This window comes from Papilio polytes, unplaced genomic scaffold (assembly GCF_000836215.1).
Source record: "Papilio polytes unplaced genomic scaffold, Ppol_1.0 DF822178.1, whole genome shotgun sequence".
NCBI classification, from domain to species: domain Eukaryota; kingdom Metazoa; phylum Arthropoda; class Insecta; order Lepidoptera; family Papilionidae; genus Papilio; species Papilio polytes.
The window spans coordinates 5,221,403-5,237,207 of record NW_013527026.1 but is presented as its reverse complement, the minus strand read 5'-3'; the positions used below and the strand labels follow the sequence as shown (position 1 = coordinate 5,237,207).

At 32.9% G+C, this 15,805-nt stretch overlaps 1 protein-coding gene across 1 annotated transcript; it reads left to right on the top strand.

The window, feature by feature from the left end:
- The first annotated feature begins 7,395 nt into the window (after positions 1-7,395).
- LOC106106588 lies at positions 7,396-10,372 on the top strand. Its single transcript, XM_013287187.1, has 3 exons — positions 7,396-7,781; positions 8,676-8,788; positions 10,141-10,372. Exons 1-3 carry the CDS (start codon positions 7,493-7,495, stop codon positions 10,336-10,338), a joined length of 600 nt encoding a protein of 199 aa, XP_013142641.1. The 5' UTR covers positions 7,396-7,492; the 3' UTR covers positions 10,339-10,372.
- Positions 10,373-15,805: the final 5,433 nt, after the last annotated feature.

Sequence of the window (15,805 nt, the reverse complement as noted above, 5' to 3'; positions counted from 1 at the left end):
CGTGTGTGCATTATTTTTTTCAACAACGCCTCGTGTGTGTTCCTACATTTAAGTATACCACTTTTCTTTCCACTGTTAATCGATATATTTGAAATACCTACATCGGTTTTCCGCATAGAGTTCAGTATTGTGAATTGGTGATTGGGGATTGAAAAAAATTTACGCGTTACGCATTATACGGTTTCGATTAAAAAGTTTGGTGAAATGATATTTTACTTTCATAAATACGGATAGCATGTAAGGATTAAGATTGGATTAAACTAGTTTTATACAAAAAGGTAATTTGAAGTAACTTTTTTAACCAAATATTAAACTAGAGTCGGCGTTACATTTACTTTAATTAAAACTACCTGTTGCACACGACTTCGCCCGTTTGAAATTAAAAAAATAGTAAAAGTGCGTAACCTGTTACTCACAAATAAATTACCTTTCTTACGGCGTTAGAATTTTTTTAATTGGCTCAGTAGTTTTTAAGTTATATCAATGAATACAAAAATACAAATTTACCTCTTTATACTACTAGAATAGAATATTTAAATAAATAGTGTATCTTATAAAATCTTATAAAACAAAATGTACATAAAAATTACACGGATTTTCGTAAAACAAGTGTTGCGTTTTACTGCAACGCACCTTGCAACCCTCACGCGCCGGCCAGTTGCGCTCCTATCGACCACAAGACAAGACATACACTTAATCAATTGCTACTTGTAAATATTTTGACCAATATATGATCCAATCGACCAGCCTATCATTTATTTACAAACCAACATACAGTCCACCACTAACACAAAAAGAAAAACACAATTGTAACTAAAATACAGTGACTTTGCAAAATTGTATCCAGAAATTCTATTGAGCTTTAAGGATGGCGCAATTTAAAAGGAAATAAAGATTATCCCAAACCCGAAATTCTATTCAAATTTTTATCTTTAATGCTTTTGAAGAGTCCCCGTTAAAATATAAATACTTTTCCATCCTGTTAATTTTGGGGTTCCGTTTTTAATGTACGAATTAATTTTTTAATAAACTTTTTACAATATACAACAAGAAATTCAATTATTATTGATAAAAGCAACTTAAAATACATTTTGTAAAATTACTTAAAAAAGTTTTTGTTTAAAATAGGCAAACCTATTTTTCAAATGATTTACTTAGCTTTTAGAATAATATGAACTGGTTTCAAAAAAAAATTACTCCTAAGCGTTTTTAAATTGATAACTTTTATTTAGAAAACAGTGTCTTAAAAAATGACCACTGACGCCATCTATTGTTAGATTTAAGATTTACGATATCACGATATGGTGAGATTTCTGAAACTGCATGTAAATATTATGACTTTCTTGCTAACGCTACTATCGTATTATAACCAAACTATAAATTGGGGGCTATCAGGAATATTCATGAGAACGTTTGCATAAAACAAATTCGCTTACCGCTGTCTGTCTGTGTCTATGTATGATTATATTTATATCTATACTAATCTTACTAAAATAAAGATAAGAGATTTGTATTTTTGTTTTTGTATTTATTGAAACAACTCAAAATTTGCTGGACCAATTTTAAAAATTCTTTCACGGTTAGAAAGATAATTTATCTGTTTTAATATAGGCTATGTATTTTATTATTTATTAATTTCAAACAGACAAAGTCGCGAGCACCAGCTAGTGTATAATATAATAAACACATTAAACAAATTTTCTTATTAGCATTGGACTCGTGCGAAGCTGGGACAGATCGCTAGTCATTAATAAAATTTATATTAGGTTTGTGTAGTTCACATATAACTTTTATCGATTGCGATACGAATACTCGCAACCATCATGCAAATATTCGTGATAGACCCTCTAAAATGTTGGGGATTTGATTCACAAACACGCCATCGCACTGTATTGGGAGACTGTTTGTGGTTACTTCAGACGGATATTGGATTTCCAATGTGCTTTCGCACTGTATTCAAGTAAGGTATTGAAACGCTACCCCTTTGTACTTTTCTGTGATATTCAATTCTTATATATCAGGTACTTATTATAGCTTTTTAACTGTCTTCGTATATTTTTAATTGTCGGAAGAATTGTGTTAATATTAATCTAGCTGTTGCTCGCGTCTTCCTTCGCGTGAGATTGAAAAATAATAAAAAATATAGCCTATGCTACTCACTGATAACGTATAATTTTTTATAAAAGAATTTATGAAATCGGAATAGTAGTTTTTCAGTTATTTCAATAGATACAAAAATACAAATATTTCGTCCGCATGTTCATCCGCATACAATTATGAAAATGTTATTTTATTGTTTACATGTGTCAAACTATCAATAGTAAATGTCAAAATGACATGACAAACCTTGGCAATATTGCTTCCTTGATGTTGGTAATAACTTATGGTCTCTTTCCCACATTAGAGTTTTTATCCAAAACATTTACCCCTTAAGTTTAATGACGTGAAAATATATAGCCTAAAGCGTGACGTAAATGTAGGGCTTTTTAATATAAAAAGAATTATTCAAAAATATGCTGTAATTGCAGACATCCTAGGCAACAAAGAAGTGTGTGTTTACGCTTTATTATAATAGTATAGATATAGATATAAATTTCTTTTAATAACGTAACTATGTGATATCAAAAATACAGTAATTTCCCAATTATCGGTCGAAATGGACGTATAAATAAGTAAATTAGGAAGTGAGCGATACAAGAAATGAAGGAACAATACAGACACGCGGCGCAAATACTCGATAAACCAATTTCCTAGATTAAAAACTCTATTGCAGACAAGACAAGTTGTTTACACGCTATTTAATTTATCTTTGATAAAAAAATCAACAACTTTAAAATGAAAAACAAAAAATCGTTTTATACTGTATTTTATTTTCTTAATACAAATTTTAATTTGTATTTTGCTTAATAGAAATTATTTGAAGTACAATAAATTTATCTAATAATAATCAATAAAATTGTTTTTATTTTTTTTTATTAATCTAGCCCAGTGAAGGTAGGTTTGTTAAGCTATAGTACACTTTGTGACGTTGGCAAGAGGGTGGTAGTTTGCTATCCTCATTTAGGTTGACTTATGCATATCAGCGCACTTTGTTTATCTTCAACTGTCTTGAATATATGTTCATTAACTAATAAAGAGAAGAACGTATTCCTAAAAAGGCAGGCAACTGAGGTTCTCTTGGCGTTGCAGATATCCGTGCGCGTCGGAACCCTTCGTCGTGACCATTCTGTAATAAACTACTCTTTGTTACAATTATTAGCATTAGTTTTCTTCTGTCTCCGCGCTGCGTCACGGTTGACAGGTTGCTATCGCATTCGTGCGGACATAATTGGCCCGACTTTGCTCAGACTTTTCCGTTCCTACACGGAAAACATGGAAGTCGAACATTTACATATAACGTGGAGTTAAATAGTTAAATCGTTTCCTTCGCATGTAACAAGAAGTTAGAATACTTTTTAATTTGTAAAATCTGAATAATCATACTAGTATTACAAATACGAAAGTTTATATGGATGGATGTTGGTTAGAGTTTGTAGCCTAAACTGCTGAACGGATCTTGATAAAATTTGGAATAGATGTAGGGGATAGTCTGAAAAATATATAAGCCAATTACTTTTTAATTCTACGCGGACATTAACTAGTATGTTAAATGAATGTTAATCGATGTTTTTAGCAACAAAACATCTGAATGAATTTGAATGAAATGAACAAAACAAAAATATTATTATCTGGAATAGAACATAAACTATTGCATAAACCATTTAGTGATACTTTTTTAATTTCGCGAGAACTAAACCTTTAAAACCCAGCTACTTCATATTTATGTATCGTTACTAGCTTTTGCCCGCGACTCCGACCGCGTGGAATTAATAAAAGCAAACAAAGTATTCACTTACACATAGGCTACTGCCCATTTGCGTTGCATTCTACAAGACTATGCTCTACGTCTATGTCAAATTTCGTCTAGATCCGTTCAGCAGTTTAGGCTACAAACTCTAACAAACATCCATCCATCTAAACTTTCGCAATTATAATATTAGTATTATTATATTGGAGTTAACTCTTTAATACTCTGCATTACATAACAGATTCTAGACGAAAACTAGATCTTAAATCTCAAATAGAGAAGGACAAGGACGGACGTATTCTTAAAAAACCTGACGCAACAGTGAAAGTATAACGCAATAGATTGGCGCAATAGAAAGCCTGTTTTATTATTTACTCTATTTTTAATTCAACAATAGTATTGGTCGACTTGTCTGTCGTATCGGTTTTTTTGTTGACAATCGAAAGTTATATCCGCACCTTTGTAATGAAATGCGAGCATTTAAATTATTTCATGTGTTAATTAGTTAATGAATTACGGTAAATTAAAGATACTTATAGTCAACTAGCTGTTCCCATGCGACTTCATCCGCATAAAATTTAAAAAAAAAATATTTTATTGTTCACATTTGTCAAATTATCAAAAAATGTCAAAATGACATGACATGATGTCAAGCAATGGCAACCTTGATGTTGGCAACAACTTATGGTCTCTTTCCCTCATTAAAGTTTTTATCCAAAATATTTACCCCTATGTTTAACGACGTGAAAATATATAGTTTAAAGCGTGAGGTAAGTGTAGGGCTTTTTATTTACAAAAGAGTTATTCGAAAATATGTTGTAATTGCTGACATCTTAGGCAACAAATAAGTGTGTGTTTACGCTTTATTATATTAGTATAGATATTACCGAATTGTGAATTGTATGATAATAATCGAACGTGTAAAATACTTGATGGAAATTTAGGATGTTGTTCCCTTATCAGATAGTTACGTCATTTTTAAGCTATCTGAGCGTCTATCAGCCAGTGGTAATCTAAGCATATAGACAGTAAGAAGCGACTTTGTTCTATGTAAGGATTTCAAATATGTTACAGAGATAATTTAATATTAAATCAAACATATGTCGGTTCCTACCTTAATCAAGATTAATAACAATTAACGTTAGTGATTATTAATTACGCTATAAATTATATTTGTAGGGTTGTTCTACTAAAGTGATCGTTGGTAGGGTAGGGGACTACTAACCCTAACGCTACGCTTTACTTTTAGTCAAAACCTATTTCAAATCATACTTGTTTTTTTTAAAACGAGCGAGCGACCACCAGAATCCACCGAAATGGAAATCGACCGCTCCCCATAAACATCCGCATTTGCAGTTGCGCAACCTACCCTTAATTGACGGAGAAAGAGACGCACATAAAGAATGTCCTCTTTATGTGCGTCTCTTTCTCCTTCCTATGCATCTCCTCCGTCAATTCCATTTTTCCTTTCAATCCTCTCCTCATAAGAAAAGGGTGAAAAGGTAAATGGACTAATATTAGGTCTCCGGCACCACACTCATCAGACAAAACATGGAATTGCTTCCACTTCACGCCTGTTCTGTGTGGTCGTGGTATTGCTGGGGGCGAGCCTACCCATTCCTGCGAAGATGTTAAAGCAGGATTAGATGTTTAACCACTGTTAATTATAAATTACATCTTTAACTAAACAGTACAATTGAGAGGCAAAATTGTTTGTATTTATATCAACAATGGAAACTCAACAATTTACCTGAAAGACATAACTTCAACTAACTGCTGTAACATTAAATTGAAGTCGATTTGTTAGTTCACTTTGACAACCCTAATGGCGTAACGTAATATCGTCGCATCGAGCAAGCTAATTAATGAACCTACATCACAGCGAAAGCAAACCATAATCTAAGTTACCTATAAATTAACATGGATTTGAACTATTTGGAACTGTCATATACGCTCATTATATCGAAATATATCTAACGTTTATAAAACATCGTAATGCAAATTGCATATCGGAGAAGAAATTCAAAGATGTGTCAACCCGGATTGCCTATGGTGTAGCCTATTAACCCCTGATTTAGGGATGGGTTTGAGGTTCTCAGTGGGGACACATGATGTTGATAATAGGGAAGTTATTTTAAACCAAATTAATAAATGCTTTAATGAATAGGGTATTTAATTGTGACTAGCTAATGCTCGCGAATTTAAAATTAAAAAGATAATAAAAAATATGCTACTTACAGATAAATTACCTTTCTAATGGTGAAAGAATTATTAAAATCACCCCAGTAGTTTTTGAGTTATATAAAAATACAAATCTTTCCTCTTTATAACTAACTAGCTGGTACCTGCAAGATCTTTCGCGTGAAATTAAAAAATAATAAAAAACATAGCCTATGTTATGACGTAGCTTTTTTAACAAGCAATAATTTTTGAATTGTGCCCAGTAGTTTTTGAGTTATTTTAATACTTACTAAAATCTAAAATACAAATCTTTCCTCTTTATAATATTAGTATAGGTTAGTATTGATTAAATATATAGTGGGTTTTTAGGGCCCTTACGTTCTATTCAACTTTCAGTCCTACCACTCTCACTCGCCATAACTAAAGATTTAAATAGAGAAAAACCTTCGCGGTTATTTGTAGCCGCCGGCGGAAATCGCTCGTTTGAAGTGTTATTTCACTGTCGACGACATAGATATTTAATACTAGATGTGGCATTTTTTCAGTACAATAATTTAAATAGGAAATAAGTTATGTCTTTTAATAAATGTATTAAAGTATATAATATTTACTGTTTTTTAGAAAATATATGCCTTAAAAATTATTGAATTTTCATTAATTTTTAAATAATTTTTATTCAATATCAATATCAATATCAATATGTATTGAAGAAAGTTTGTCTTTAAAATGAAAGATTTTTTAATGAATGAAAAGTGTGGTATTTAGTTTGTCACTTCCAGTAAATATTAACGCTTACTACAAACTATTGTTTTAGTTTTATTTGTAATTTGTTTCAATGTCGTCCGTTGGGTTATTCTGCAACTATAATTTTAACATGTTCACTTAATAAATGCAATTTCAGTTTTAAAATTTCAACCTATTAATAATTTCAAGTACAAATGTAGATTGAAATTTTGATTTTTTTTATTTTTACATACTTGTAACATAGAATAAGAAATAACTTATTGCATCACAAATATACATTAATTTGCTCACAGCATGATTGATTCGAGATTTTTATTCTGTTTTATCTCTCTGTGATCAGCTGTCTTTGATTATATAATATTTTATTGAATTCGTTTTTATAATTTCCATGACAGACACACATGTAAAACACAAAATAATACAAAAAAAAGCAATGTAGATTAATTTTGTATGTAATTCTTTTACCATTAAAAAACTACGTTACCACTAAGCAACATAAGCTGATATATTCAACTGTTTTTTAAAGTCCACGCGGACAACCGCGAGCAAGCTAGTTGTAGTTAAAATAAGTTACAAAACGTTACAGAATAACCCACATTCTTTTTACTCTCGCGTCGCAAGAGCAATTGCTATTTAGTTTTTCATTTTTTTGAAAGCTATCACTATAAAAGCATTCATACCTCCTTTTCTAGCTTATTGATCGAACATCTTTTAGAGAAAATGTATCGAGAGGCTGCCGTGTTTGTAACTATCGTAACATTAGGCTTAGGTTCATTACTGGATGGAGATTTTGACATAACTGATGGTGTTAAACTAGTCAGTACACCAGTGTCTAATAGTATAGATGAAGGCAGATCTTTCGATAATTCGCCATTATACCGAATGGCCAAATTCCTACAAGGACACGAACTACATGTCAAATTGCCGAACATAATCGAAAAGGATAAAATAAGTAATTTGTTGGCCGAATCTTTGAAGATCGTGGATGAATCTTACAAGAGTAATAATGGTAAGTAATTTTTGTTCATGACCAATGTCAACCAAGTTTAACCAACATTATAATTCCGGACCATAACAAGTGAAGACTAAAACTAAACTATAGCGATATTTTAAAAAGAGGTAAACAGAAACTAAATATTAATTTCTAATACCGTATGGAAAAGTATACAATCAAAATTACAGCTTTTTTAAAAGATTTTTAACTGTTCTATGGCAGAAAATATGTTTTTGGAGCCCTCACACACCTGTGATTGTCGATTGTTTCGCAGTCTATTCAACTGTTTAGTTGCACAACTAAAAATCGAGTAGTGTGCGCACCTCCATAAGCTCATAAGAATCAAAGCGAGACTAAACAGTTGTGCTATAGTTTAGTCACATAGCAGCATTATATGCAACCGTGTCCTTCGCTAATAACGGTACTATTATTTAACTAGTTAGTACTTTATATATATGGTTTCGTACTTCACTAGCTGTTTCTCCCGACTTCGTCTACGTGAAATTAAAAAAAGTAGTTTAAATATAGCCTGTGTTACTCAGTGATAATGCAAATTTTCAATGGTGAAAGAATTTTTTGAATCGCCCCAGTAGTTTTTGAGTTATTTCAATACATACAGAAATACAAATCTTTCCTCTGTATAATATTAGTATAGACTATCTGTTGCTCGCGACTTTATACGCGTAGGACTAAAAATATAGCCTATGTTACTCACAGATAAATTACCATTGTAACAATGAAATAATTTTTAAAATCGATCCAGTAGTTTTTGAGTTATTCCTATACATACAAAAATACAAGTCTCTTTTTATATTAGTATAGATTTAAATAAAACAGATGATTATGGTAAGCGCTGGTTTGTTCATTATACAAAACTTAGTTTCGAGTAAATTATGATATTATTTCCAGCGACTGGTAGAGGCAAGGGTGACGGCGGAGGTGGTCTGGCGCTGCTGGGTCTCATGTTTGCGAAGACTATAGGAGCAGCAGGTATCGGCGGCTTGGGTCTACTTACTATGAAGGTATAAGCATTACAGACATCTATAGCGCAAGCACACATTTGACCAAACTATCGCACAGCTGTTTAGTCGCGATTTGATTCCTTTGAACTTATATGAAGGCGCACACTACTAAATTTTTAGTTGTGCAACTAAACAGTTGAATTTGCTGTGAATCAATCGAAAAACGCTCGGCAGTTATATGATAGTTTAGTCAAAGGTGTACGCCCGCTTTTAAGAACAAGTACAATCACGCAGAACAAGTTAGTTGTATAAATATGTAAACATTTACCTACACTAACTAATATATGATTTCAGCTTTAAAATATTTTAATAACGAGTGCATGAAAAATTTAGAAACAAAACCTTATGTTTTGTATGTACATTTGTGACGCTGACTGTACACTATACAATATCAGCATATATGTATTTGAATAATTATTTTTTAAATAAAAACGTCACGCTTTAGACTATATATTTTTGGATAAAAACCCTAATGTGGGAAAGAGACCATAAGTTGCTGCCAACATCAAGGAAGCAAGGTTGTCATTTATGCATTTGTATTTTGACATTTGACAAATGTAAACAATAAAATAAAGTGATTATAATTTCATGCGGATGAAGCCGCACGGGAACAGCTAGTGTACATATAATAAGAGAGTGGAAAACACATCTCGATGGTCATGTCGCGTGGTAAAGAGAAACGCGTCGCTATTTATTCGTTTTGTTGCAAGCGTCTACTTTCCTATGTTGAATATTACACACGAAAGATATAAAAAATCTAGGCTTTTTGTATGTGTTTTGCTTGTATATGTGAAAGTAGATACTTTTGTATACCTTTACTACTTTTTCATTTTTAAAAAAATGTCTTGGCAAACAATTTTTAATAGCGTAATTCGATATTGACTAAACTATCGCACAACTGCTGTGCGATTGTCGATTGTTTTGCAGCCTATTCAACTATTTAGTTGTACAACTAAACCTCGAGTAGTGTGCGCACCTCTTAATAAGTTTATAGGAATCAAAACGAGACAAAACAGTTATAATATATAGTTTATTTTTATCTGTGTACACGCCCTTATTCGTGAGAATGTTCAAATATGTTCAGTCAATATTCTCTAACATAACTAAATTGGCAGAGATGCCTTTTTATTTTACTGTACATTCACAAATGCTAGGGCCTGTCCCATCACTGGCTGATAGAAGCTCAGATAGCTTAAAAATTACATTGCTATTAGATAAGGTAACAAAATCCGATATTTCCATCACATACTTTACATGTTAGATTGTTATCAGACAATTTGTATTTGGTGGGACATGCCTTTAGTAAAACAATCGAATCTCTAGTATTAAAACATTTGAATGTCGTATTCCAGGCGCTAGCAGCATCAGCGCTTGCATTAATGCTGTCAGCTATCGTGGGCGTCAAGAAACTCGCTTCCCACGACGACCACGATGATCACCAAGTAATCTACGCAGGGCACGGACATCACCGGAAGAGGAGAGACATTGATACACCACTACCTTACAGGGGATGGACACAATACAAACAAGAAAACAAAAGAAGACTTTAATATACAGAAATATATTGATGATAGTAGCGAGAATGTGACCTATTTGTAAGGAATAATTTATTTAAATTATTTATTTAAATCCATTATTGTTAATTGAAAATAAAATTGTTTTATTCAATTCACCCTGTATACACCTCCACAACTTTTAAGAGTTTTTAAAAAGTTTAGTAGATATTAAAACGTAAAATAAATTGTTTACAATTTAACTAAAAACCTGACACGAAATTCAGCCATTAAAATTTGTATGCGCCTGTACAAAAATAATAGCAATTGCGTTTAAGTGCAAGTCACTTGTATACATCGAAGGTAAGTGAGCGCAGGCCATCGGATGTGCTATTTATCCCAAATCATGCAAAAATTGCAATTCCTATCTTCAAACTGCCGTAGTAACAAAATAAATAATGAGATGTGAAGTATAAATTAGCGCCATCTATATGATCATCTTCAACTCTTGGTTCTCAACAGGTTTAGCTTTACAAATAGTTAATATAAACTCTACTAGATGTCACTATTATCAATAAAAACATTTGTAAAGCCCATACTATACGAAGTTGGAATTGATCAAAGACTTACTCCAAAATCTAATTTACATTCAAGTAACATTTCTTTTCCGTTGTTATTACATTTTTATGATTATGATATTAGACTTAGGAAACTATTTTTAACAAAAAATTAGAAATATTATGACTTTTAAATATAATTATTTTAACCACTGGGTACGCAGGTAACCGTAACGTAATTCTAAACTATACGTTAGAGAGCACGAACAGGTAATCTATATAAAGCAAGTTAGCTCCAGTTCGCCAAGTTTCTACACCAACAAGGCCATTGCCGCTGCGCCAAGTGTAGTACTGTCGACAAAGAAAATTTGCACAATTTTTTTTTCTGAAAATAATTTAAGGGTAATGATATCATACTTCTTACCAATATTTCAGATGGATGGACGGATGTTTTTTTTTGAAACTTAAACGGCTGAACGGATTTGGATCTAATTAGACATAGAAGTGGAACATAGTCTGAAAGTAAACATAGTTTACTTACTTTTTTTTTATTCGGACGGAGGCGCGGGCATTTGCAAATTTTTGTAAATCGGTCCATTAGTTTTAATTTATGTCAATATATACAAATATACAAACCTTTCTTTTTTATAACATTAGTATAGATTAATAAATTAATTTCTGTATTTTTGAGTGCAAAATAATGAATACGTTTTTTTTTCACACGCTACATCAAACTAAGTCCGGTTAAAGACAGTTTAGAAAATACTCTCGTACTCTCCCGCAATGGTCGTATCCGTAGTCACTGCCCGCATCCCAGCCGGGATATCCTAGGGCGTGAAAATGTTACACCTCCTGTGTACAAAATACACATTACACATAAAATACACACAAATAGACTGTGTATTACCCAAAATTCGGTACACAATGATTTCTTTAACGCTTAACATATTTACGCAAAACAATGTTTGAATAGACATGTTTTGTTAGAAATTCAGACCGTCCCTGAGTTAATACAAAAACGTTATTTACCTTAAGTTAATTGAAGTATTAAGTGTTTTTTTTATAAATTTTTGACTACTTTACTGAATTCGTATGTATATTGTTTTATTAGCACTTTTCCTTCTAACTCTTCTCTACTTTACAAACATTAAAAGTACATCGAACGCGCCCGGTATCTATGTTTCTAGGTAAATCGTTCCAGAATGTTACTTTCTATACAAATTGAGAATATGAACCGGATTGATGTATTAACTATTACATTGCAATCGAGTGCTTAGAGCGTGTACACATCTGCAACAAAACTATCGCACAAGTGTTTAGTCTCGGTTTCCTATGAACTTATAGAGGTGCGCACATTACTCGATTTTTAGTTGTGCAAATAAACAGTTGAATTGGCTGTTAAACAATCGACAATCGCACAACAGTTACGCGATAGTCAAAGGTGTGGGACCGCTCTTATAGTGACCATATATATCTTCATTAAGGCTTGGAATAAACATGTCAGTTTCGGGAGTCCAAGTTAGAGTTCACACATAATTGTAACTGGCACGTACTAGTCATGTATTTGCATGTGTATTCCCAGCTTTAATCTTATAACTAAAGCGAAACTAATACGATATTTTACGATAATATTCAAGCGGATTCGAACTAATAATATTGCTGACCGTACCCAATCCAATTTACTTGGCAGAAAATGCTTTAAACTGTGCAAAGCTAACGTTTTTTAAACTAAAACTACATTGACATTGACGATTTCAAATCTTTTATTGTACGCACTATTTTTCTACGTAATGTTTTTTATATGATAAGGTGGCAAACGAGCAAGCGGCCATTTGAATCTGCCGAAATGAAGAAGCGACCGCTGCCCATAGACATTCGCAATAGCGGATGCGTTGCCTATACTTAAGGAGGAGGAGACGCACATAATCAGGATATTTCCCTTTCTTAGTATCATATGCTTATATCGATGGTTCAAACGTAAATTATGGTATGTCTTGTATACCGTTTTTTATTACAAAGGGTCTGTTATTAAATAATAGTATGATGTATACTTTTATAAAATAACATTTTAGTGTATATTATTATTCAATTGCTCGCTGAAAAGCGTGAATAATTATTAAATGTGCTGACAAAGTACTAAATCACGTTCTCCTAACAACAATGTCAAGTGCGTGTAGCAAAACAATTGAACTTTCACTTTGACGAAATTTAAGAGCGCGCATTTGACTAAACTATCGCAAAACTGTTTAGTCTCGCTTTGATTCCTACAAGTTGCGGTGAAGGTGCGCACACTACTCGATTTTTAGTTGTGCAACTAAACAGTTGAATTAGCTTCGAAACAATTGACAATCGACAACATTTGTATGATAATTCAGTCAAGAGTGTGTGTCCGCTTTTAAGATATATTCACACTGAATGTCGCTTTCTTAAAATTTACTGCAATGCTAGAACCAGGCCATAGGTATTAGGTAGGGAACTGGCAGCTTTTTTTTTTTTTTTTTTAAATTGCAAAAAACCAGCGCTTGACCACTATCCCACCTAGACCAAGGTGAAGATGTGGTCGAAGGATGGTACGCGCTAGTTTAGTAAGTACGGATTCACCCTGCCCAACCCATGATAGCTTCATGTGAACCTATCATGGGTTCACACTGCTGTTATCTAATACCGCTTCGTATAGCGAAACCTGAACAAAAATCATTTGAACTTGTATTCAATGTCATTGAACTGTAAGTACTCTTGAAAGTGAAAGGATTATCTCCGAGTAAGAAAACGGTCAAGTTGCAGTGTAGTTGATACAGTTGGGTCCCGTATATATCATACTAGCTTTCGGCCACGACTCCGTTCGCGTGGCATTAAAAAACAAAACTGATTAACCTATGTGTTCTTCCAGACTATCGTTTACGTCGATGGCAAATTTCATAGAGATCCATTCAGCCCTTAAGACTGCAAACTCTAGCAAACATCCATCCGTCGATCCATCCATCTAAACTTTCGCATGTATATTGTTAGTCATACTAATGATGAATGAATTAGTCAAAAATGTAAAATGTACTCGTAATAAAGCGTAAACACACACTTCTGTGTTGCCTAAGATGTCAGCAATTACAGCATATTTTGAATCACTCTTTTTTAATAAAAAGTCCTATATATTTTCACGCCATTAAACTTAGGGGTACATATTTTGGATAAAAACCCTACTGTGGGAAAGAGACCTTAAGTTGCTGCCAACATCAAGGAAGCGATGCCATGATGATGATGAGGAGAAGTCGCATGGGAACAGCTAATTACTAGTAACCGACAAACATATCTCATAAAAAATATTCACAACATAATCAATACTTTCTTATGCTATACCAGAAAGGATACCATTGACGGAAGTGTACTCATTGTGTTGTGGGAACAGCCAAAAATTCCACTATCAATGTACGTGAGGTAAATCCTAAAGCCTCGAGTTCATGACTAAGATCCGAGTGTAAATAGGTTTATGAAAATTTTCCAAATTCCTAACGAGAAAGGTTTTTTTGATTTAAATTCCACATAATGTAGTAGTTTTATGATTGAATGTGGATGGCTACAAAGGTAGAGGAAGACCGAAGGTAGTATGGATGGATTGTGTGAAAGAGGATATGCTTAAGAAAGGAGTGGATTCAGATATGACGGCTGAAAGAGATGTATGGAAGAGCAGCACATATTGTGCCGACCCTCCGTAAGGGATAAGGCAACGGCGGATCCAGGCAGGATGGTCATGGGGGTCATGACCCCCCCGCCCCTGAGCTGGTAATATGTAAATATATTTTGTCAAGCTCTTGACTTGACCACGACTATGTGATGTGACCCCCCCTGGCGCCAAAGCTAGATCCGCCCTTGGGATAAGGGCAAGTGGATGATGACAATGTACTAAATACACGTACGACTATCATGCCTCTCCACTGCTAAGATATTGTCATTTTATTTTGATTTTAATAATTATGGAAAAGTTACAGCTAAATTACATAACATAATAAAAATAAAAACTGAGAACTAATTACAAATTATCGCAGATAGTTACAATTATAGATTACTACCTGTTGCTGCAACTTCGCCCGCGTGAAATTTAATAATAATAAAAAATTTGAGGAACTTTTTAGATCGGCCCTGTGTTGTTTGAGTCCTTTCAATACATACATCCAAAAATACAAATCTTTTCTCTTTATAACATTAGTTTGAATGACGTAATTCACTTCTTGTTATTTGTACCATATTACATTTAACTTAAAATAAAGAAAACCATCCTTGGCATTTGAAAAATCAGAGATAATTATGTCTTTTTTAGAAGGTATCTGATCTTTATATTTTAAGGAGGAGAAAGACCTGATACGCTACAAATATGATTGAGTAGAAAACATTAAAATGTTGATAGTCTTCAAGTCGATATGTAAACTTTGGCGCTTAACTTAAATGGAAAGCCATTAAAAAATTAAAAAAAAAACATAAAAGCAAATCCTGAAAACAATTTCAATTGAAATATTTTCAGATTTGTTCTAGATTAAAATTACTATAATTCTGGTTACTTTATTATATATCGCCTAAAATGGCTTTTCACGCGTCGATATAATTTTGACACAACCACCTTTGTACTTAAATATATCCAGAGTATATCATAAGGGGTTGAATTATATACTCTTCTGTGGGAATTGCTTCCTATCAGACATACCATCTTTATGAAAAGAAAGTTATAAAAGACGATAAAAACGTTACATTTTCCCAAGCTCGACAGAATCACGGAGACACAGTAAGCAAATCGCACGACCTCGACTAGTAACCTGGATGTAAAATTCTCCCACGTCACGAAATACTAACTTACATATTGATAAATTAGTTCATTATTAAGTTATTGTTGTATTGATATGTGGAGAGATAATGTGCGTAAAGAAAGTAATTAGATTGTGATTTTTTTTTTATAATATAAGGTGGCAAACGAGCAAGCG